General features: G+C 38.7%; 1 protein-coding gene across 2 annotated transcripts in view; it reads left to right on the forward strand.

Annotated features, from left to right (window-relative positions):
• The first annotated feature begins 1,857 nt into the window (after nt 1-1,857).
• The window catches only part of RANBP17 (RAN binding protein 17), a 236,230-nt gene continuing 213,037 nt past the window's right edge, over nt 1,858-25,050 (forward strand). For both annotated transcript variants that reach the window (XM_059699170.1, XM_059699171.1), the window contains exons 1-7: nt 1,858-2,012; nt 9,554-9,700; nt 12,350-12,440; nt 15,406-15,572; nt 17,963-18,028; nt 22,491-22,595; nt 23,875-24,040. In XM_059699170.1, coding sequence (XP_059555153.1) covers nt 1,995-2,012; nt 9,554-9,700; nt 12,350-12,440; nt 15,406-15,572; nt 17,963-18,028; nt 22,491-22,595; nt 23,875-24,040 — 760 coding nt within the window. In that variant the 5' untranslated portion in view covers nt 1,858-1,994. The remainder of the gene's footprint in view (nt 2,013-9,553; nt 9,701-12,349; nt 12,441-15,405; nt 15,573-17,962; nt 18,029-22,490; nt 22,596-23,874; nt 24,041-25,050) is intronic.

Below are 25,050 nucleotides of genomic sequence, written 5' to 3' on the forward strand. Positions count from 1 at the left end.
CTTTTAGCTGTAAGATCTAGTAAGGATCACGATACAGGAATATAGGCAAAACGGAAATAAACAGGAATTTAAAAGGATAAAACCAAGCTTCAATAGGATGAAGTGATTCACTGGTATTCTATCTGCCTACTGCAATAAGAAAACCTAACCCTTTCTCCTCTTTGGAGAAATCTGGTATCATCCAGAGCATCAACAATTTCCTTCCACATTGTCTGACATTCAATAAGAAATTATGAGGCATGCTTAAAAAAAATAGAACCAACAACAACAACAACAACAAAAACAAAAAACAAAACAAAAACTGGATGACCTAGAGGTGATTCAGATATTGGAAATATCAAATAGGGGCTTTCAATAATACGTTTAAAATGTTCAAGAAAACTGAAGAAAGATGAAATATTTTACCAGAGCCTTGTAATCTACTTAAAGAACGGAAGGGGAGAAGTCAAATGAAAATTCTGGAACTAAAAATATTATAACTAAAAATAAGAATTCAATAGAAGGGTTGTATAAGGAGTTCAGACACCACAGAACAGATTCTAATGTGTGAGTGACAGGTTAGTAAAAAATATGCAGATTAAAGCACAATGAGGAAAAAATAAAAAACAATACAAAAGAGTGTAAAAGACATATGGAATAGTAAGGTCTAATATACATGCAACTGGAGTTCCAGAAGAAGAGAGAGGGAAGCGGACAAAAGCAATACTTATAGAATTACTGGCTGAGAATTTTCAAACAAACAAACAAACAAACAAACAAAAAATCAGATTTTCTGAATCCCAAGAGGCCCTCTATCTCCCAAGTAGGATAACACACACACACACACACACACACACACACTCACTGCATCACACTCAAACTGCTGTAGACCAGAATGAACGAAAAACTGTAAAGCATCCGGAGGTGGGAAAAGAAGACAAGAAGACATAATACCTTCAGAGGGGCAACAGTCAGACTGATGGCTAACTTCTCCACAGAAACAATGGCAACCAGAAATCAAGGGAAACACATTTTTTAAACACAGAAATAAAAAGTAAAAAGCCAAAATGGAATTCTATACCCAGCAAAACTATCCTGTAAAAAAACTGTAGGTAAAATAAAGAGGTTTGCATGTTAATAAAAGCTGAGCAGATTTGTCACTAGACCTGAAGTATAAGAAGTCTTACAGAAGTTGTTCACACTAAAGTACAATCCTCCCAACCAGAGCTGCCAGACTTCAAGGAGAAATGAAATGCATCATAGGAGTGAATCTGACCCTCTTCTGCTCAAATAAATTCTCATTCCAATGGAATAATTTGGTTTAAAATATAAATTCATGTTAAATGAAATATAGCCAAGAAGAGGTGAACTGTAATTTTACAACTTAACACCAGAAAGACACTGCCAGTTTAATTTTAAGCAAAAGAAAGGTAAATAAATAAATAAATAAATAAATAAATAAATAAATAAATAAAGGAAGTTGTGCTCCAGCAGTCAGGGGTCAAGGACAGCAGTTAGCATGTAGGAGTCAAAGGCTATGGCTGATTGTGTCCTGGGAACTGGGCGTTTAGGGGACACTGGGACTGTGGAGAGGCGGAAGTCACATGCCAGGGGCAGTAGTTGTGCTGTAGGGTTTGGGGGCCAAGAATCCGTGGGAGATGTCAAGTCAGGGGTCATGGCTGACAGTTGGGGTGCGGTAGTTGTGCCAAAGGACAGAGGTAGGCGGTAACAGCGGTTGAGGGTGTGCAGAGGACAGTTGAGATTCCCGCGCCCAAGGCCCCGCCCTCCTCGGACCGCCCCGCCCCGCCCCGTAGCCCCGCCCCGTAGCCCCGCCCCTCACGCCAGGCCCCGCCCCTCCAGCGCCTGGAACGCGGAGACCGAGCGGCTGAGGCGCAGAGCGAGCCGGCGAGCAAGCGGCGCAGGGACCCCGCGGGCGGCTGGGGCTTCGGCGGCGCCCGCCTCCGCTCCCTCCCCTCGGGCTCTGGGGCCGCGGGCCGGCGCCGCCTCCCGGGAAGATGGCGCTGCACTTCCAGGTCAGTGGCTCTGCGTCGCGGGTCCCGCTCGGTGCCCCGGGAGCGCGGCGGGACTCGGGGGTCTGGGGACTGAGGGCCGAGGCGGCGGCTGAGGCCGCGGGGCCGCGGACCGGCGTCCCGGTGGCCTGGGCTGTACCCCCGGCCCGAACCCGCGGGCGGCGGGCGGCGGGCGGAGGGCAGAGGCCAGGCTCCGAGCTCGCCCCGCGGGGACGTGCGGACGCGGAGGACCCGCGCGAGGGGCGGCTTCGGCGGCGTCCAGGCAGGTGGGAGCCCGGCCCGGCCGCCCCGCCTTCCCGCCGCGTTGCCGGCCGCGGCCCGGTGGCCAGTCCACACGCAGTCGGGACCGAGCTGGAGAGGGGCCCTGGGTCCGCCGAGGAGCGGCGCCCGCAGTTGGACCCGAACCGGCCGAGCGGGCCGGCCTGTGCCTGCGGGGAGTTGCGAGGAGGCTCCGCGGCAGCCTCATTGGAGGAGGGACCCGGGCGCGGGCTGCTGAGGATGCTCGCGGCTGCGCGGGCACGTGCATCCAGGTGCTCCTTCAACAAACATTTAGAGGGCCCGCCCCCCGCCCCCACCCGGTGCCTGCAGCCCTGTGCAAAGTTCTGGGATGCAGGGTGACACCATTTTACCATCCCGCCTGCCTTCACTTCGGGATAATTACAGTGCCGGTGGGGAATGATGACAGCGTTCATCATGGGGACGTTGGAGAGGGCCAGCCCGCCAGGTGCGCGGCACTGAGCTGCTGTGCTTGGGCAGGCGATGCTTTGAGCTCCTCGAACTCCCACTCTGCTGCGCCCTGAGGGAAGATACAGATCTAGCAAAACTTTATGCTACCTACTCTCAGGGAACTGGCCGCCTAGTAGGTGTCTTGTGTTGTTGTTTTTAATATCTTTTTATTGACTTCAGAGAGGGAGGGAGAGGGTGGGAGAGAGCAACTTCAATGATGAGAGAGAATCATTGATCGGCTGCCTCCTGCTCTTCCCCCCCATCCCCCCCTCCTGATGATTGAGCCTGCAACCCGGGCATGTGCCCTGCCCAGAATTGAACCGTGACCTCCTGGTTCATAGGCGGATGCTCAACCACTGAGCCACCCTGGCGGGGCTAGTAGGTCTTGAAAGGACTGTAGGAGCTGGCCAGGTGAAGAGGAAGGGAAGGATGTAGAGGCAAAAGGCCAGTGTGAGCCAAGGCAAAGGGTGGTGGAAGGACATGGCACACTGCAGGGAGTTCCTTCTGGCTGGAGTGTGGGGTTCATACAAAAGGGAGGGGAGCAGAGGAGGTTGTGGACTTAGGGGGGGGGGTAGGCAATTTCTAGATAAGGTGACAGTGTATCTAAGTGTCACCTGCTTTTTGTAGACTTGTTTGAAGTCCCTGTGGTCACACTGACTCATTCCTTATTTCTTTCTCCAAAGGATCTTTTCTTTCCAACCAGCCACCCTCATGTCAGGTAATTGGCAGCTCCAGGGTGTTATGGATTAGGCGGTGGGGAGCCCCACACATTGCCTTTTGACTCATTGCCATTTTGAGGGTCTCGAGGTCAAAATAACGTTATTTATTATCACTTTATAAATATGCCCCCTGGGAAATTTTGACAAGAAGAATCTCAGAGGGAGGACTTAGGGATTGCAAATAGGTAATCAGATGTTCATAATTCAGATGTCACTCTGGAGGTTAATTAGAAACTGTGGTGGAAGTTTGGAACATTTTCAGACTTGGAAAGATGATGCATAACAACACTAAGTCCCTCAGTCCTGGAAGACTTCTTCCTACTTAGGTAGAATGCTTGAAAATTAGCTGCTGATGCCAGAACTGCCCATGTTGGTTTTCTAGCACTGTGTTTCATGGCAGCTGTGGACAGCTCAGAAGTGGAGCTGGACAGATAAAAGATCAGATAGTTTGGCGGCCCAGAAATGAGCTCCAAAACTTCTCTGTTTGAATTCTTCCTGGTCTATAGGATTGTACTGTTGTCCAGTTAACTCAAGGAGCATGAATTAACAATGATAACCAGTGCCTAGCTTATGTTTATTGTAGATTTTGAGCCCCACAACTAACTTGAGAAGTATGCATATATGTATGTATTTTCTTCCTGAAGACACTGAGTCTGAAAACAACTGTGGCTTACTCTAGGCCAGCGGTTCTCAACCTGTGGGTCGCACGACCCTTTCACAGGGGTCGCCTAAGACCATTGGAAAACACATATATAATTACATATTGTTTTTGTGATTAATCACTATGCTTTAATTATGTTCAATTTGTAACAATGAAAATACATCCTGCATATCAGATATTTACATTACGATTCATAGCTAGCAAAATTATAGTTATGAAGCAGCAACGAAAATAATTTTATGGTTTGGGGTCACCACAACATGAGGAACTGTATTAAAGGGTCGCGTGGCATTAGGAAGGTTGAGAACCACTGCTATAGGCTCTAGGGTTAGAGTAAACCTCATATCTCATAATCCCATGTTCTTTCATATCCATATCTTAGCCAGTCAAAAATTATGCTGTTAAGGTGATGAGTAAAGAAGTGGATTTGTGTAAGGTGAGGTTAGGGCACTGCTCCACAATCTTTTTCACATAATGGCAGACATAAAAAATGGTAATGGTGTAGCTCATTGACATAAATTGCCCACAGCCAGAAAGAAGCCTGACTGCTGAGAGGGCAGGGAGATCAATATCAGGCAAACTGATAACCCATTTAAGGTACATGCATTCTGGTTAGGAAGCTGAGAGTTAGGGTGCTGTATCCCAAAGGAATTATGGATCTGCATTATCTGAGAGGAGATAGTCCATAAGGGGCAGAGTGAGGAAAGTGAGCTGGGAACAAGTAAAATGTAGGCTAAATTCATAGAATACAGGGACCTTGATGAGAATCAAGAGCTAACATCGGGAAAAATTTAGAGAACCTACTTGGTCAATTTTTTTTTTTCCTCTCAGGATTGTTCCAGAACCAGGGACTATAGCCATGCTTCTTAATACCCAGCCAGGCTATCAGGTTTATTTGGTCTAGATGTGATTGTGAACTATTATATTTGAACATGATGGTGATATGATGAAAAGAGGGTTTAGGAATGATTATCCTGGCAGGATGGACTTGAATTGGAGAAACTATAGACGAAAGACCAATATGGCGTTTTATAATTATCAGTAACTAGAGATTATTTACAACTTACTGTGGATCTGCTGTGTGCCCGACACCGGATTATGCCTTCTCTCATTTTTTTCCTATCTTAATCTTCACAGTTATTTTGGAAGGTGGATATTTCAAAATAATATTTTTCAAGTTCAAAAATGAGGATTAGAAAGGTTAAATACTTTGCCTGAGGTCACTTAGTAAGTAAGTGGCAGATTCCAAAGCGTCCACTCTCATTCCCAAAGAAGCCCATGAAGAATCCAGAGCACTGGAGGCCACAGTTCGAAAATATTGTTTTATTGCTCTCCTATCTATGAATATCGTATTCAGTCTGAGTCTTTTTTTAAAAAGAAATGGTAGGACTTTATGACAAATTAGGGCTGTACCTGAACTTAGCCAGGCTTCGAGGTTTGAGGGCACAGTTCATAAGAGTGCCCTCACTTCTGACACCAATGGTGTTTGGGGGTTTCCCAGAACCACCCTCAGGTTTGATAGTTTATCAAAAGGACTCACAGAATTCACTGAATGCTATCATACTCATGGTTGCAGTTTATCACCAGCAAAGTACACAGAATAAAACTGATTGAAAGAAGAGATGCATAGATAGGGCAGAATCTGGGAGAATTCAAAAACAAAGTTTTGTTGTCCTCTAGACTTAGTACTCTCCAGCATATACGTGGGGCATTATGCACTGAGTATTGCAAATCAGGGAGGCTCACCAGAGCTTTGAGTGGTGGAGTTTTTGTTGGGGCTTCATTATTTAGTCATGATTGATTCATTGCCCATGTGGTTGATCTCAATCTGTTGGGGAAACTGATACTGTATAATCCAAAATCCCCACCCTAAAACATGGGTTGGCCTTTCTGGTGTGGCCAGCCCCCAATTTAAAATATATGGTGTACCTCCCTCCCCACTCCCCCCTCAATTCTGAACAAAAACACTCCTATCAGGTATGACAGATTATCTCCCAGAATCTGAGGGCAAAGGCCAGACTTTTCTTTGGGCAAGCAGGGCCAAAATCTTAATTAAACAGGAGGGATTAAGGAGAAGGAAGAGCCAAAGATAACATCAAGATTGTAAATCTAGATTCTGGTCTAGATCTCAGAAGGCACTGAAAGAAAACAAAGCCGCACTTAAAGTAGAAATCTGTGGGAAATACATTCAATTCATTTTCTCATGTTTTTGGGCTGTTTTCAGTATCTTTCTGGATTCCACAGAGGAAGACATTTGTAGACAGATACAAAGATGGTGAACAGATAGAGTTGATGATGACTCAAGTAAAGGGTAGCAAGATGGCAGGGTGGTGAGGAGACAACATGTCGATGGGGTTTTGTATTTGACTCAAAATTGATCATTTGCTGTGTATTTGATCTTGAGCAATATTTGATTTCTCAGCCTCAGTTTATCTGTAAAATGGGTGTGCTAAAATGTGTACTTTGCAGGAGTCTACTTTCAGGATTGGTTTAAAAAATAAAAGGTAGAGATACTTTTGTAAACTAGAAAGCACTAAAACAATACTATCCAATTCATTGCAGAAGGAAGTGTTTCAAGAGGCTCAAGAATAAGCCTTCAGGAAAAGGTAGTAAAGGGAGGAAGAAGCAAAGAGTTTGTGGGAAATGAATAACTTCAAGATAAAGGCGTTTTCTGTTAGTGGTAATCAAGAAGCTCAATTCCAGAAAGCAGGAAAGATATAGGGAAGTAATTGAATAGAGTTTTAAGTTGAATTGAGGTGGGATTTTTGTGGTTCATCGATTTATTTTTTTATTAGGGGACTATTTTTTCCCCTAGAACAAAAGCCTTCATTTAGCTTTTTTGAAATATAATTGACAAATAATAAACTACATATACTTAAACTGTGCAGATGGATGAATTTTGACATATGTATGTACCTGTGAAACCATCACTGAAATCAAGATTATGAACATACCTTTCTCCCCCCCCCCCCCAAAGTAATGCCTCCTTTTCTCCCTCTCCAGCCAGAAACCACTGATCTGCCTTCTGTTCTTACAGAACCATACAATACATATTCTTTTATTTTTTAAATATTTTTATTGATTTCAGAGAGGAAGGGGGAGAGAGAGACATCAATGATAAGAGATAATCATTTATCGGCTGCCTCCTGTATGCCCCCTACCCAGGCATGTGCTCTTGACCGGAATTGAACCCAGGCCCCTTCAGTCCGCAGGCCGACACTCTATCCACTGAGCCAAACTGGCTAGGACACAATACATATTCTTTTTGTCTGGCTTCTTTTACTCAGCATTTACCTGTTGATAGATGTATGTGTGGGAATTACTGTATAGAAAGAAGTTATATCATTTAGGGTTAAGTGTATGTCAAGTGCAAAGGCCAGAAATAAGTCCAGAATAACTTGGAAGATGCTTATTTAGGCTGTAGGCAGGATTATGTCATTGTCGCCTCAACTATGGAAATTGGGCACTTTCTGTTTATATTTGACTAGAGGCCCAGTGCATGAAAATTCATGCACTGGAGGGGGGGAGTCCCTCAGCCCGGCCTGCCCCCACTCACAGTCCAGGAGCCCTCACAGGTGGGAGGCGACTCAGCCATCAGGGGAAGGCGAAGCCCCATCATACCTCTGCTGCTGCCACTGCCAGCAGCGCAAGCCTCGGCTGACCCTAGTTGCCTGAGCCTCAGGCTGGCCCTGGGCACCTGGGGGGCGGAGGGGATTGGGGGTCTCCATAGGCAGGCACGCAGGGCGGGCCCGGCCTTGCTTCGCGCCTGCAGCCCCGGCGGGGCTGAGGGGACTGGGTGCCACCATCTTGTGGCTGTGGGCGCCACACACTTTGAGGGTGTGACAGCAATTAGCATATTCCCTCCTTATTGGCTGTGGGGCACCTCCATCTTTGAGGGTGGGGCATCAATTAGCATATTCCCTCCTTACTGGCAGTGGGTGCCGCCATCTTTGAGGGCGGGGCAATCAGTTAGCATATTCTCTCCTTATTAGCTGTGGGCACCTCCATCTTTGCGACAGCATCAGGGTCAATTAGCATATTCCCTCTTTATTAGATAGGATGGTTACTCTATGAGAGGTAGGTGATGTCCATTCTACTTGTTATACCCATTAGTTATTTAAATGGGCTTCTAATGTTGGTATTAAATCTTGTAGAGCTTTAGTAACTGAAACCTGATTTGTCAGATCAAGAAGGGCGTCATTTCTCTGAGGCATTCTCATGTTAATCATATTCTCTGACAGCTGTGTATAAAACTGAGATGTGAATTTATCAATTCACCATGAAAAATGAAGTCTTTATAGAGAGATTCTTTGGAAAGTCAAATGCTAGTCAGAAGATTGCTTGGTCAGTCAGCAGTCACCACATTGTGAATTTAACTATTTTAAATGTTTAGATAATGCTTTCCCACCAGAGTAAGGATCTTTGTGTATGTGTCCTTTTCTCTGAAAAGATTCAGAAAGCCAGGCATGTGTCCAGTTGTAATAATTCCAGTGAAAGAATAAGTTGATGTTTCCCCTCTTTGTTTCAATCTTTTGTAAGAGAAGTTCAGACCTTTCTCTTTTTATCTTGTGCTGCCTTTCCATGTCTTTCTCCTAGTTTCTGCTCTTGGCAGTCCTTGGTGTTCTGTGGCCTGTAGCTATAACTCTGCAGTCTCTGCCTCCTCCTCCACATGACCTTCTCCCTGTGTCTCTGTGTCTCTGCATCTGAAATGCCCCTCTCCTTTCTCTTATGAGTCATTAGATTTAGAGCCCACCCTGAATCCAGGATGATCTCATCCCCAGATCCTTTCCTTAAGGATTTGCAAAGACCCTATTTCCAAATAAGGTCACATTCAAAGGTACTGGGGGTTAGGACTTGGACATAGTTCAGAAGCCCCAAATCAACATATGCTTATAATTTCCTTTTTTATAGATGGAACCATAGAAGTTCTTACATTCTGAGAAAGAATGTAAATTGGTATAGTTCCCACCCATCTCTTTTGCTTCGTTTGGCATCTCCTCCTTGCTGTCCCTTTCTTTACCAGGCATACTGACCTTTTAATGCCTTGAAATGATTAAGCTCTGTTCTGGGCCTGGAAAATGCTGTTTCTCTGCCTGGACTGCTCTCTAATCTCTTTTCATCTGGTTCACTCTTTCAGGTCAGCATAAATGTTATTACTTCAGGCAAGTCTTTTCTAACTCCTCAGATTTGGCAGTTCCCCTCCTTCTGTACTCTTTTCCATCGTAGAGCTGTTAGTTTATAATTAGATAACTTGGAGGTATGAGATACGCCTGTTTTGTTCACCACTGTGACCTTCTAGTAAGTAGTGGTATAGCTCAATAAGCACTTACTGAGTTGACGAACACAAGCATGATATTTGCATCCCTTGTTTCCTGTGATTAATACATTTGTCTTATTTTTTTCACTCAAATAAAATATTACATTTTTTTCTTTTTAAGAGTTTGGCAGAATTGGAAGTATTATGTACACATCTCTACACAGGGACTGATCTTGCTCAAAGAATAGAGGCTGAGAAAGCACTCCTGGAACTTATTGACAGCCCAGAATGTCTCAGCAAGTGTCAACTTCTGTTAGAACAAGGAACAGTAAGTATTTGATAACAGTGATTAATCATGGAAGATCAGTGGATATCCGTCATTGGTCATGAACTCATGTAGGTTAGCAATGATGACTGATAGGTATTACCACATGTCTTTTTACTCCAGTTTATTTCACTGACAAATAAATTAATCAGAGAAAGAATTGGAAAGTCTGAAAGCAAACTTATTAAAGACCCCAGGAGGTGGAAATAGGCATGAATTGAAAATAGTTTGAGATTCCTTTTGGCCCCTCTTGATGTATCATATCAGTGGACAAAAGTTACATTTTTAGGAAGTTGACTGACAGCTTTAACAAAACAAATTGTAATTGACTGAAACATGAAGGAATGAGTCAGAGGAATGCTGACTACCTCCTGCCTCCCTCCCTTCTAGAGTTTCCTAGCCATTCATTCAGCAATTTTTAGCAAATATTTAAATGTAAAACCAGGTATTGTACCATCTGCTTGCTTTATGTTTGTGCATTAAAGTAACTCCCAGTTTAGTTGGGGAGATACAGATGTATAAATATAGAGCTCTGAAATAATACGGTAGGCAATACAGTCAAGACTATATGGTCTATAGCAGAGGTCAGCAAACTTTTTCTGGAAAGTGCCAGATTGTACTAAATATTTTAGATTTTGCGGATCAAGAGGCAACATCAAGGATGTTTTGTAAGTATGTCTATAAGAGGAGAGAAAACCAATTTCCACAAAGTTTTATTGGTGAAGTTTAAAATATAATAATAGAGTACAGTGTTTGTTTTTTTAGTATGGGTCTATTAATGAAAAGAATGGAATTATCCTTTTGGGGATAGCATTTTGCTTAATAAGTGTTCAAAGTTAATATTTCCTATTGTCAACGTTGATTGCAAGTGTTCCTATGTTAATACTGATCTGTAATGAGATTTTACATATTTCATTTTTGAAAATGTCATTTTATACAGATGGCTTCTGCCACATGTTGATATCAGTCCATGAATATATGATTTTAATTAAGCATATCCATCACTTACAAGGGATTTGTAGAATTCTATTAAAACTTCTCTTGATATTTGCCTTTTAGAATGTGAATACATTGTAGATTAGTCACTTCCAATTGAAGATTAGGTGGAAGGTTCTACATTGCTCAGTTAAATGGATTTTAAAATATGGATATTTCTTTTGCATTTGCATCACAGTCTGAAAAAATGCTGCTAGAACTAGTTTGAGCTCAGAAAATAACTCAGGCCCTGACCGGTTTGGCTCAGTGGATAGAGCGTCGGTCTGCGGACTGAAGGGTCCCAGGTTCGATTCCGGTCAAGGGCATGTACCTGGGTTGCGGGCACATCCCCAGTAGGGGGCATGCAGGAGGCAGCTGATCGATGTTTCTCTCTCATCGATGTTTCTAGCTCTCTATCCCTCTCTCTTCCTCTCTGTAAAAAATCAATAAAATATATTTTTTTAAAAAAAGAAAATAACTCAGGAATAGAGATCTTGCTGCTTGTTTTAACTTTTGACAGTGGAAGTATATAAAGCAGTTTGATATTGTGATTCAAACAACATCACTTGTTATTGAAATGACTTTACCGCATTTTAAGTTTTATAAATAAATACTAAGCACTGTTTGCCTTTTAGGAACTTTCTAACTTTAGGTTGACTTCATTAAGAGACATCAAATGTGCAGCGCAAGCTAATTTCCAAAGGCATTTAGTATTCAACAATAGTGACTTAGAATGGTTCTTCTCATTCAGAAAAATTTCATTCTCAGCCCTGAGTTAAAAAAAATTATAATGAAACTTTACCACTGCTAAGCTATTGAACTCTGTGGTGGGAAAAGTCAGGGTTTTCAGCTACTATTTCTGATAGAAATTTACAGAAGTGAAGGTAAGTTCACAAAAATTAATTGAAGTTCACAGTTAACACCACCGATTAACACTGGTCGATTCAAATATTTACTACAAAGTATCTACTGATAATTAATACAGTGAGTAACCATAGGCTTTTAGATTCTTACATTTTTAAAAGCTTTATAAATTTTTCCAGCAGCTCTTTTCTGCTTCACATATTTTTACTACCACTTGTGACACATCTTAGCAGATACTACTTTAGGTTGTACAGATTTAGTATTTTCTCAACTTCTTTAAGAATATTCTGTCTTATAGTTTCACAGACTCTTTATAGAGATTAATTCTTTAGTCTCTTCAAACTTAACATTGATTTCTGGAATAAGCAGTATGTGCAGTCTTAGTAACTTCTGCCAACTCAGCAAAAAATAAGGATAACCTTCTATCATTGCCCTTGTTTGAAATCCACTCTTGGTATTGCTCAGGTGTCTTCAACTGTTTGAGCATTGTTCTCACCGAAAGCTTAGTGATCTGAAGTTTATTTTTTCTCTATGTATCACTTTGGCTACTGCAATAAAATAATGGTGATTCGATGAACTATTTTGCTAAGTGGCTTTCCTTGCTTTGAAATTTAACTTTGGTTGTAACCTTATTTTCTATTTTAGTGAAGAAATTCTGCTATGATGAGATACGTTGTTTTAAATTGTATACTTTTGCTGACTGTTGGTTTCATGTGAAAAATTCTCATTATTGCTTAGGAAAAGTTCCTACTATAAAGTTTTGATTACTCTAATTTCATTTGTAATGACAATAAATTTTATTATTCTTTACAGACATCCTATGCCCAGCTCCTTGCAGCCACATGTCTTTCAAAACTTGTAAGCCGAGTCAGTCCTTTGCCAGTGGAACGGAGAATAGATATCAGTAAGTGGTTTAAAAAGCTTTTTGTCAAATTGTATTTAAAATATATTTTTCCTTTTAAATATGTTAACTGTTAATAGGTGTGCAAGTTATTTGATTCTGTCATTTTTTAAAGATGAGTGGTCAAGTCTCCGCTACCCACCTAGTGATGAGCAGTGATGTATAACATTGTGTAATAAAAAAGCATTTGTTTAAATTAATAATAAATAATAACTAGCATTTTAGTTTGTATGCTCTTTACTAAGGTTTGCACTAACTCATTTTATCCACCAAACTTATAAGGTGGGCACTGTTGCCACCTTCATTTTATAAATGAGGAAATTAGATTTGATAGGCTCTGTAATATGTCCAAGATCTCACAGGAAGAAATAGAGCTGTGATTTAAAACCACACAATCTTGTGGAGTCCATACTCTTAGCCTTGTCTTAACTTCATATACAACAGAATGATAGAAAAGTCAATTCTCCAGTATTTCTCTGGATGCTATATCAAAATTATCTGTGATGCATGCAAAACCAAAAGCAAATTAATGCTTATTAGGAAGACATTGTGTATGTGGACGAATAGTACTTGAAACTTAGTATAGTTGGAAACTGATTCTATAAAGTAGCAATATATTTTTCAAGATTTGCCCTGACCTGTTTGGCTGAGTGGATGGAGCGTCGGCCTGCGAACTCAGGGGTCCCAGGTTCGATTCCGGTCAAGGGCATTTACCTTGGTTGCGGGCACATACCCAGTACAGGGTGTGCAGGGGGCAGCTGATCTATGGTTCTCTTTCATCGATGTTTCTAACTCTCTATCTCTCTCCCTTCCTCTCTGTAAAAAATCAATAAAATATATTTAAAAAAAAAAGAGTTATGCCTTTTTACTAGTACGGGGTGTGTGTGTGTGTGTGTGAGAGAGAGAGAGGGAGAGAGAGAGAGGGAGAGAATTTGCTTTTCATATGGACAAAGCTCTAATAATTGAGGTATGGTATTTTTAAAAATCTTTTTTCTTATTAGAAATCGATTATTGATTCATTTCTGCTTTCTGGTCTCAAGGTTCACATGATTCATATTTGTGTATCAGAAATATTAAAATATGAATGATGGATCTTTAGACTCATTTTTGAATGGTCAGATCATGTTATTTTCCTCATCTGTTTGACTAATACTTTTCTTTTTTTAAATATATATTTTATTGATTTTTTTTACAGAGAAGAAGGGAGAGGGATAGAGAGTTAGAAACATTGATGAGAGAGATCGATCAGCTGCCTCCTGCACGCCCCCTACTGGGGATGTGCCCGCAACCCAGGTACATGCCCTTGACCGGAATCGAACCTGGGACCCCTCAGTCCGCAGACCGACGCTCTATCCCAGGGGTGGGCAAACTTTTTGACTCGAGGGCCACAATGGGTTCTTAAACTGGACCGGAGGGCCGGAACAAAAGCATGGATGGAGTGTTTGTGTGAACTAATATAAATTCAAAGTAAACATCATTACATAAAAGGGTACGGTCTTTTTTTTTTAGTTTTATTCATTTCAAACGGGCCAGGCGGGCTGTAGTTTGCCCACGGCTGCTCTATCCACTGAGCCAAACCGGTTCGGCGACTAATATTTTTCTAAATAGCCAGAGTCACAGACACTGCAGAAACCTAGAGGATTTAAACATTATAAGCCTAAGTCATAAAACATAGTTTTTGTTTGACTCACACACATATATCATTTTAAATTGACTTTTTTTTAAAAAGCAATTTTAGGTTCACAGCAAAATTGAGCCCAAAATCCAGAGTTTCCCTATGCCTCTTGCCCCCACACATGTATAAACTTCCCCATTATTAGCATCTTGCACCAAAGTGGTACATTTGTTACAATTCATAAACCTACATCTACATCATTAACACCCAAAGTCCATAGTTTACCTTAGGTTTCACTTTTAGTGTTGTGTATTCTGTGGGTTTGGATAAATGTATAATGACATGTATCCCCATTATAATATTATACAGCATAGTTTCACTGCCCTAAAACTCCTGTGTTTTGCCTATTCATTCTTTCCTCCCCTCTAATCCCTGACAACCACTGATCTTTTTACTGTTTCCAGAACATCATATAGTTGTGATTATACATTGTATAGCCTTTCAAATTCATTTAGTTAGTAATAGGCACTTAAGTTTCCTTTATGTCTTTTCATGGTTTGGTAGCTCATTTTTTATTTTTTTTTTTTAGCACTAATATGCCATAGTTTGAATATAGCACAGTTTATCCGTTCACCTACTGAAGAATAACTTGATTGTTTCCAAGTTTTGGCAATCACGAGTAAAGCTGAAAAAAAGCAGTTTTTTATGTGGACATATGCTTTCTCCTGTAAATATCAAGGAAAGTGATTGCTGTGTCTTATGGTTAAGTGTATGTTTAGGTGTGGAAGAAATTACCAAACTGTCTTCCAATGTGGCTGAACCATTTTGCATTCTCACCAGCAGTAAATGAGAGTTTCTGTTGCTCTACAGCCTTGCCAACATTTGGTGTTTTCAGTGTTTTTGCATTTTCGCCATTTTAATAGGTATGTGGAAGTTAGTTTCTTACAGTTGTTTCAATTTGCAGTTGCCTCAAGACTAGGATGTTGAACATCTTTTCACATGCTTATTTGCCACCTGTATATTTTCTTTGATGAGGTGTGTGTGTGTATAGCTTGGTCCACTTGGCCTGTTTGGAGTTTTCTATGTTCGCTTAGCACTTTTTTTTCTGTAAGAAATCATGCAAAAACAAAAGTAACATTTGCATTTTACTCAAATTATCCCTTAACATATCAATTGAATTGGAACAAATTTTCTTTTTCAAAATAAGTCTTATAATAGAACTGACTATATAAGTACATAATGTAAAGGGAATAACTTTTTGTCAAAGAAAATGTCATCACCACCTGTTTTTCTTCACATGATTCACATTATGTTAGTGAAGAATAGAAATGATCACAGAACATTTTCTTACAGGAAACTACATTCTTAATTATGTGGCATCACAACCCAAGCTGGCTCCCTTTGTCATCCAAGCCCTAATTCAAGTCATTGCTAAAATCACTAAATTGGGATGGTTTGAAGTTCAAAAAGACCAGCTTGTCTTCAGACAAATTATTGCTGATGTGAAGACATTTCTTCAGGTAAAAAGGCATTATAACATTATTTAGAGCATCATTATTTGGTTTAAAAACTGCTCTTCTTAAAGCTGTATGGTTTGTTTTGTGGCTACCAGCACTCTATTAATTATGATTTATTATATATCCTCTGGGTCCTTTATTTTTTATTGCCAGTAAGTGAGTACCTTGCCATTATATAACTTCCAGACAAGAAGAATGCAAATTACTATGTTTTCTTATTTCAAAAGTGTATGGTCATTTCTAACGTGTATCTCTGTACTGCATATATACAAAAAATGTATATAATGTTTTCGGGTATTGCTCATTACATCTCTGTGAAGTGGATTTCATCTTGTAAATGAGAAAACTGAGGCAAAGAAAAGGTAAGTAATTTGCATAAGGTTGTACAGTGACCTAGTAACGCATAGAGCTAGCATTTCAACAAGTTTGCTAACTTAAGGTATATAAATATATATGTACACCCAAATATATTTAATTTTTACATTATACCACATTGACTATATTAGTTTTTCAAGAATGTTTTCAACCTAAGTGATTACAGTTTTGGGAAACCTAAGTCTGTTTTTCCTGTGCTATATAAGTCTTAGGATGACCCTCATGCTCTGCTCAGTAACATTCAGATGTTTAAAGATATGTATTTTTTCATACAAATTAACCCTACCTGTAAGAAAACTACTTTAGCTAGTACTATGCTGAAGAAGCAGTGATCTGTTAAAATCTCAAGGAAAAACTGGCAGTTTGGATTAATTTAGAGATGGTTCAGTATTGGTTTATTGGCAATTAGGGGAAATTTGGACTTTATGAGATTCTATTTCTTATACAGTAACTTTAATCCCCATGTAAGGTGTACTCCTTCATATAGTGCAATGCTGGAAACCTCAGAAAATAAAATACTAGACTGTGCTTTTACTCTTTTATTCAGATTGTTAAAACCATGCTTAACACATACATCAAATAATGTCATTTATATATATAAAAACCTAAGCAACTGTTCGACCAGTAGCTATGATTCACACTGACCACCAGGGGGCAGATGCTCAATGCTTAGGCATAGAAACATGGAACAGACTGAGGGAAGGGGGGAGGGCGGGAAGAGATTAACCAAAGATCTTATGTGCATACTAGAGGCCCAGTACACGGATTTGTGCACTGGTGGTCCCTCGGCGGGCCTGCAGGGATCGGCCGAAATCGGCAGCCCGACATCCCCCGAAGGGTCCTTATTGTGATAGGGTGCAGGCCTCTAGTTTTGTTACAATGTTGATGAGATGTAGTAGGAACTTAAGTCTTGTTTATATCCCTGGTAGGGGCTATATAGGAGGCAGCTGATTGAAGTTTCTCATTGATGTTTCCATCTCTCTCTTTCCCTATCTCTCTAGAAATCAATAAAAACATTTTTTTAAAATGCCAGCTGGTGTACACAGAGGATGGATGCATCAGTAATAGGAAACCTGTAGCTCAGTTCAAGCAGTTCAGATTGTCTTAAAGAATTAAAATGGAAAAATTAGGGCACACTTCTTTTGTTTATATTTTAATTATGAGATAATTTGAACTTAATTACACTTAGTGGCTCAATATTAGTAGAATTCTGTGATGGTCAAGAAATGACCAACTATAAAATTAAAACTTGAAAAGCATATCATCTGTGCTAGTGTTTTTTTATGATTACACTATAATTAGATGCTGCCTCTATTTCATACTTCTAGTCTGAGTTTGAAGTAGGGTAATTTGTTAGTAATGTGCACATGAAATCTGAATTTTGATTTGAAATTTTTAAGATTAAATTGGAAGTTGATTAAATTAAAAGCATCATAGAAGCTATAAAACTATACCATATTGATAGTCATGTATTTATTTATCCCAGTGCAATGGGCACATTAGATTCCTTCATTATAGCATACACATCTCACTATTAAATAGTATTAAAAGGGCCTAAGTGATCTTATCTGATATTGGATCGAGGGATTTAAATTAGTTTCTAAGCTGTTTAGTATTTACTGAATGCAGCTATTTCAGTAGCCTTCAAGCAAATTCATAGAACTGAAAAATGTTTTTTGTTCATGTTTTTATGAAAAGTGTTAAACCAAATCTTTATATTTTGAGGTTTAGCTTATTATAAGTCCTAGGTGCTGAAGAATTTTGTAGAGTATCACACAGTTCTAAGATAGGTGAGCTTTTATCCCATTCAACTCTAAATTTATCCTCCAAAAATGAACTTGAAATTCTTTTTATTTGTGGACCTTATGTGTGATTTTTCTACATCTTTTAATAGATATATGATTAAGAAAATGTGATGTTTCAGTATTTAATTCTTATAAATATTACCTGGTTTACATTGTAAGAACCAATCAATCACATGTCCCCAATTAATCCAAACTTTGTTATTTTCTCCGAAGGGTACCGTGGAACACTGCGTAATAGGAGTAATAATCCTTTCAGAATTGACCCAAGAAATGAACCTGGTAAGCCTTTCCATCTAATGGTGACATTACGTTTGCTAACTGATGCTGTTTCTTTGATATAAAATCTTTATATTGCATAAAACTCTGAATAGTCAAGTCTTTTTCTGTCTATTGGTGAGATAAGTATTGGAACACTTTCATTGTTTTTGAAAATAACAGCAATAGTAGAAAGGATTACAAAAAACAGGGAATTAGACATGGTCCTTGCTCCGTGGTAATTAAAGAATTGTCCTTTTGTGTTCTGTATACATAGTAATATACTAACCATAAGAAATAAATTATATGCAGTATAATTTACTTGCTTACAAATAGAAGAGAAGTGGTTTGGTGAATTGGTACGCAACAATGGGTACACAGCAGGGTGCATCAGAGAACAGGCCTTGGCACTCTGCCACTTGCTAACATGGATTTTCTCCCTATACAAGGGGAGTTTTCAGAAGCTACGCCTCCCCCCAATAGTGCCTTTATGAGCTCAGCAGCTGAGCACATCATCACCTGCTCCTATTCACTTTGTACTTAATTAGCATGGTTCTAAACAGAATAAAAGCAAAAGTTGGGTTCTATATGGAATGTTGTAATAAAGGTGAATGTAGTGATTTTATATAAAAAGTGTCATCTTTAATGATCTGTGCTTATATGTATATATATGTGTGTGTGTATATCCACATATATACATGCATATATTTACATACACACACACACATACATGCATGTAGGGAGAAAGCTTGTCCAGGACCACTTACCAATGCCCTTTGGCGAGACAGTATAGTTTCTGTGTGTAAAAAAATCCAAAATAACTATCTTCTACTTGTATTCAATCAGGAATTAGAAAGTATTTCTAGATTTAGAAATCCTTTAGAAAGGATTTCTAAAATGTAAAGTGATTTCTTAATTTACCTCCCCAGAGTATGTAAAAATTTCTTGCCTCATGGATGTGTGTCAATATCTATGATGTATCTCCAGAACTAATAGTAATTGTACCTGAAAAAGAGTTACTATGTTGGCAGGGATGTTATGACCAGGACTTTGGCTAATCCTATTATACTCTGTAAATATGTCTGAAGACTGTAACTTTCTTTTAACACTAGAAAGACTGAAACTTAGTATATACCTATATTGCCCAAAAGTAGTCAAAATGACTGCATTGTGAAAGAATAATATCGGAGCACTCTTCACTTATGTTCCTTAGCTTTTCCAATAACTCGCTTCTATTCGACATTTCTTTCATGAATTTAGGGCGCCAAAGAAATAAAATAAACAACTTATTAGAACAAGTATCACTGCATAAAGATTCGAATAACAAGTACTAGTTTAGCTTATTGAGCAACTGCAACTTATCAAGTATCGACAATTTATCATTTACTTGTATGTTATCATGTGACGGTAATTGAAAAAAAAAAGAAAACTGTTATTTCAATACAGAGCCGAACTGGTCATATAAGAAATTTACTCAATTCAATAATAAGAGTCATTTGATTATTTAAAATGTCCCAAGCAATCAAAATGACTGCTTTTGGGCAATATAGGTATAACACATATATATATATACCGGAAATGAAGGAGGGGGGGGAGGTAACTACAATTATTAATAAACGCATTTATATGTTGTACAAAAAGTCACAAAATTCTAAGACATTGTGTCCTTATACACATAATTGTTTCTCTAATTGAAATTAAAAAGTAGTCAAAATTACTTCCTTGGGCAATCTAGTGTTAAAAATATCTATTTAGAAATAATTTTAGTATGAATATTTTATCTCATAAAAGTGAAGACAATGGTACAGCAATGCAATGTATCCATTATCTAGCTTACACCACCATCAGCTTTTTGCTCATCTTAAAAACCAGCATTTATTTTTAACATTTCTTACTTCATAGTATAGTAGGACTACAGACTGCCCTGGTAGTGAGGGTTTTCTGTGGGTAGATTGTTACTAAGATAAGACCAGCTAATTCAGAGTTCTAATAAAAGTATGATTCAGAGAACACCCATATTGTTGTTGTTTTTTTAATAACTGTCTTAAACTTTATTTAGAAAACTTGGGAGGATAATACAAAGAAGTTTTTTCTCAACCACCATTTGATAATAAGTTGCTGACATGGCCCCAGAATACTTCAGTCAGTGTATTTTGTACACACAGGACATTCTCCTACATAACCATAATACAACCATTAAAATTAGAAAATTAAATGATATATTACTGTTATCCTCCTACTCCATTTAAGTTTCATCATTTGTCCCAGAAAAGAACCAGTTTAGGATTATGCATCTCATTTATTAGACCTGTTTTATTAGTTTCCATCAATCTGGAAAATTTCCTCAATCTTTCCTTCACTTTCAAGATCTTGAAATTTGTGAAAGTTAGTTGTTTTGTCCCTCAATTTGGGATTGTCTGATAATTCTTCATTATTAGATTCAGATTGTACATATTTGTTAAGAATATAGCAGAAGTGACACTGTGGTCTTCTCATTGTCACCTGTCTGGAAACATTTGATTTGATTTGTTACTTTACTAATGATGTTCACTGTGGTCACTTGATTAAGACTGTCTCTACCAGGCATCTCCAATTGTAGATTTACTCTTTTCCCTTTGTAAATAATAAGTATTTTATAGAGAGATACTTTAAAACTCTGAAAATACCTCATTTTAATCAGTTTCTATTTATTCATTTATTTATATTGGTATGGTTTCTTAGTTTCCTGTTTTATTTAACAGGTTATAATTTATTATTGACATATTTTGATGCTCAAAATTTCCCAAATTTGGCCAGCAGGAACTCTTTCAAGCTAGTTTCTATCTCCACTTGACATTTACTTACCATGGGTTGACGCTCAACCACTGAGTCATACTGGCCAGGCTTATTCTGCTTTTTCAGAAGCAAAGTCTACTATTCCTGGAGTGTATTCAATATATAATCATCAAGTAGTAAAATGTCCTTTGCCTACATGGTAAAGGTATATAGGTATGTAGTAGAAAATGGGTCCACAATTTTTCATCTCAGAAAATTGAATGTCTAAATGAATACTCTGGTACTGTGGTCGGCAAACTGTGGCTCGCGAGCCACATGCAGCTCTTTGGCCCCTTGTGTGTGGCTCTTCCTAAGCCTTAGGAGTACCCTAATTAAGTTAATAACAATGTACCTACCTATATAGTGTAAGTTTAAAAAATGTGGCTCTCAAAAGAAATTTCAATCGTTGTACTGTTGATATTTGGCTCTGTTGACTAATGAGTTTGCCAACCACTGCTCTAGTGAAATAAGCAAGGAAAGTGGTCTGTTCTACCAAGTAGCAAAAGGGATGCTCTAATCCAGCGGTTCTCAACCTGTGGGTCGCGACCCTTTCACAGGAGTTGCTTAAGACCATCGGAAAACACATATATAATTACATATTGTTTTTGTGATTAATCACTATGCTTTAATTATGTTCAATTTGTAACAATGAAATTGGGGGTCACCACAACATGAGGAACTGTATTAAAGGGCCGCGGCATTAGGAAGGTTGAGAACAACTGAATGGTGTTAATAATTGTTCAGGTTTCAGACTTCACTTCGTTTGCTGTTTTCTATTGATAAATGGAAATATTAATGATATTAATTGCATTGTTTTGACCATATATATTTTAGAGGTTTAAGAACTAGTCTTAGTAAATTTATTCTTAATAATTATTTATCATTAATAAAATATTCAGAGGGAATGTAGAAATATCACTTATATAGAAGAATTTTTATATAACTGATTCAGTTTAGTGATTTACAGAAAGTTAGAATTTGAAGATCATCTTAGAGATTTCTCATTTTAAAGATGGAGTCTGAGGAACAGGGAAGTTGTTACTTACTTAAATGTGAAATATTGTACATGGTTCAGGAGTTGATAGTCTTAGTATCTGTCTTTTATCATGCACCAGTGGGGTCCCTCGGCCTGGCCTGCAGGGATTGGGCTGAAACTGGCTCTCTGACATCGCCCGAGGGGTCCTGGATTGCGAGAGGGTGACACCCCCCGGAATCGGACTCTTTCCTCTCTGGTTCCAGATGCATCACCCAAGAACCACAGCTGCCAAGTCACTGCAGCTTGGCAGCTCCTGTGTTGAGTGTCTGTCCCCTGGTGGTCAGTGCGCATCATAGCTACCGGTCAAATGGTCGGTTAGGCTTTTATATATATAGATATAGTTATGTTTATATTGCCTTTGAAAGTATAGCAATTCTGGTTTTTAATTTTGGGATCAGTATGGTTTGTAGAAAGAGCACTAAATTAAAAGAATCCAGAAACATGGGTTCTAACCATGGCTCTACCATTAACTTTTTTAGTAACCCTAAGCAAGTCACTTAGCTCAGTAGATTTTTAAAAGTCCTTTTAGCTTGATATTTTATGATTCTTTAATTATTATTTCCATCCCTTTTCTTAGTAAATTTTGTTTTGCTATTTGGTAAGTCTGGTCAAATAAATTCATCTTGATTTTTTTAGGTTGATTATTCTAGACCTTCAGCAAAACACAGGAAAATAGCTACCTCATTTCGTGACACTTCTCTCAAAGACATCTTAGTGCTAGCATGCTCTCTTCTAAAAGAGGTAAGTTATTTAATAATGCAATATTCTATTCGAGTATTTAAATTTCAAAGGAATTTCAAGTGAGTCCTCCTCTCCCATTCTGCCTTTTGAAGAGTTGTGGGCAATCTTAATATAGTAGATTTGCACAAATCTGTAAGAGTTTCCAAAAAATTCACCTTTACTCACTAGGAAAATTGTAAAATAAAATCCAAAGAGCTTTGAATAACTTGTCTTTGGGTAGTAGTTTCATTATCTTCCTATTGTAGATTATTTATTGCAGAAGCTAATTGCCCTACCCATATTTTAATGGGATGTAGCTGAACAATGAAATGATGGTAGGTTTTCCTAATTCATCAACTGTCAATATTTATTCATAGTTGAGCCAAGATAGTTGACTTTAATAATTTCTTACGGAAATATTTTCCCATTTGCTACTTTGTGCCATGTTGGTCATTAGGAAGAGTAGGATTTATGATTCTATTGTGTTCTTTTATAATATAGGGCTCCATTATGCTCAAGCTTGCTAATTGGGGTAGTACAGCATTTCCCAACTATTTTGTACTTATTTCAGTTCTGTAGGAGGCCAGGCTGAAAGATCCTGTTATTTAAAAATGTAGGAAAGAAGATGGAATAGTAAAATGAACTCCCTTGTACCCTTAAACCAGTTGGTAGTAACTGGTTAAACCAGTCTTGTTTCAGCTCTATCCCTAGCCTAACAACTTTATTTCTTTTTGTGTTATTCTTGAAGCAGAATGCCAAACGATATAATTTCCTCCACAAATATTTCATGATGTATCTCTAGGAGGTAAATCTATTCTGGTTGTGTCAAGAGGGACTTTTGTTGGGGGGCGAGCGGGGGGAGTCAAGATTGGTCTCTAGAAGCTTGCGAATGTCCTCCCACATTCTTACAGCTCTGAGAACCTTCTCAGCTGAATAGGATAATTTATGCATGAAAGAATATTATATTTCAGCTTGTTCCAAGAAACCTTTGAGTGAATCCCATATATTTATACATTTGTGCTGTATAAAGTGTTTGTTACCTCTTAAAACTTTACAAGATGACCTACAAGATGCAGTTAAGAGTAAAATTTTTTATTTCCATTTTAAAAAATTAAATATGAAAATAGTCTATTGTAGACTTTTTATAGTGATTTACATTTTTCTAATATGTACAGCAATATAACTTTGCAAACTCTTTTTTTGCTAATTTCAACTTGACATTGAGGAATTATTTAAATTAGTGAAAATTTGTTTATTGACATATTTTAGAAAATTATATTTGACTTTGAACTTTTTTCAGGTGTTGGCCAAACCTTTAAATCTTCAGGATGAACGTCAACAAAACCTAGTAATGCAGGTCTTGAAACTGGTCCTCAACTGCCTTAACTTCGACTTCATTGGCAGTTCAGCAGATGAATCTGCAGATGATCTTTGCACAGTGCAGATCCCAACAACCTGGAGAACAAGTAAGAAAAAAGTTTAGCATGAGGGATCGTCAGCATAAAAGGCACAGGATTAAACAATGTAGTTGTCTATGTACAGTTATCTGTATTTTCTGCTAGGCACTCAAAAAGTTCAAAGGGATTTGTAACCCCAAGTAGTTGCTATTTTCCCCAATTCTCAGAGTTACTTCCATATTTTGATTTTGGAAAAAAGAAAAGACCACTCTAGAGTTGGGGGGAAAACAGGTTTGTGTGTGGCTGGGGGCGAGGAGGGGAGAAGAAATGAAAACTCTTGTTTTGAAACTTTCAGATAAAATGGGAGGGGAAACAACACTTGACAACAGATATCAACATATTTTTCAAAGCTATAAAGAGAATGAAGAGAGTAACTGACTAAGCAAAGCAGAATTGCAACTTACTTTCTTAGAGAGGGATACCAAGAAAAGCAAGCTGATTTGCTCTCACACATCCCAGAAAGATGATGGCACTAGGGTATTCCCGAAGTCAGACTGAAATAGTCAAATATAAGGCAGAATGGGGCCAAAGGGGCTTGGTAAAAGTTCTGCAAACTCCCCAGGATCTCTACCACCTGTGCAGCTAGGCGACCTGCCTTTCCCTCTCTTTCCCCAAAGGAAATTGGCAAACAAATAATACCAAAAAATGTCCATAGCACTGAGACATAATTTTTGAGATTGGAAGGTCCCATCAAGTACCCAACAAAATGAATGGAAAAAATACACCAAGCTTCATAATCATGACATTTCAGAGTAATAAGGATAAAGAGAAGATCCTAAAACCTACCAGAAAGAAAAAAATTAAGTCACCTACAGAGGATTGGGATCAAGGATGTTATTAAACTTCCCCACAGCAGCACTGGAAGCTAGAAGTCAGTGGAGTAATATCCTCAGACTTTTGAGGGAAAATTATTTTCAACCTAGACTGAAATTGTCAAGTATAAGATAGAATGAAGACATTATCAGACTTGGAAATTCTCCTGAAACTTATCCCTTATGCACTTGTTTTCAAGAAGTTAC

Source organism: Myotis daubentonii, chromosome 5 (genome assembly GCF_963259705.1).
Source record: "Myotis daubentonii chromosome 5, mMyoDau2.1, whole genome shotgun sequence".
Classification (NCBI taxonomy): domain Eukaryota; kingdom Metazoa; phylum Chordata; class Mammalia; order Chiroptera; family Vespertilionidae; genus Myotis; species Myotis daubentonii.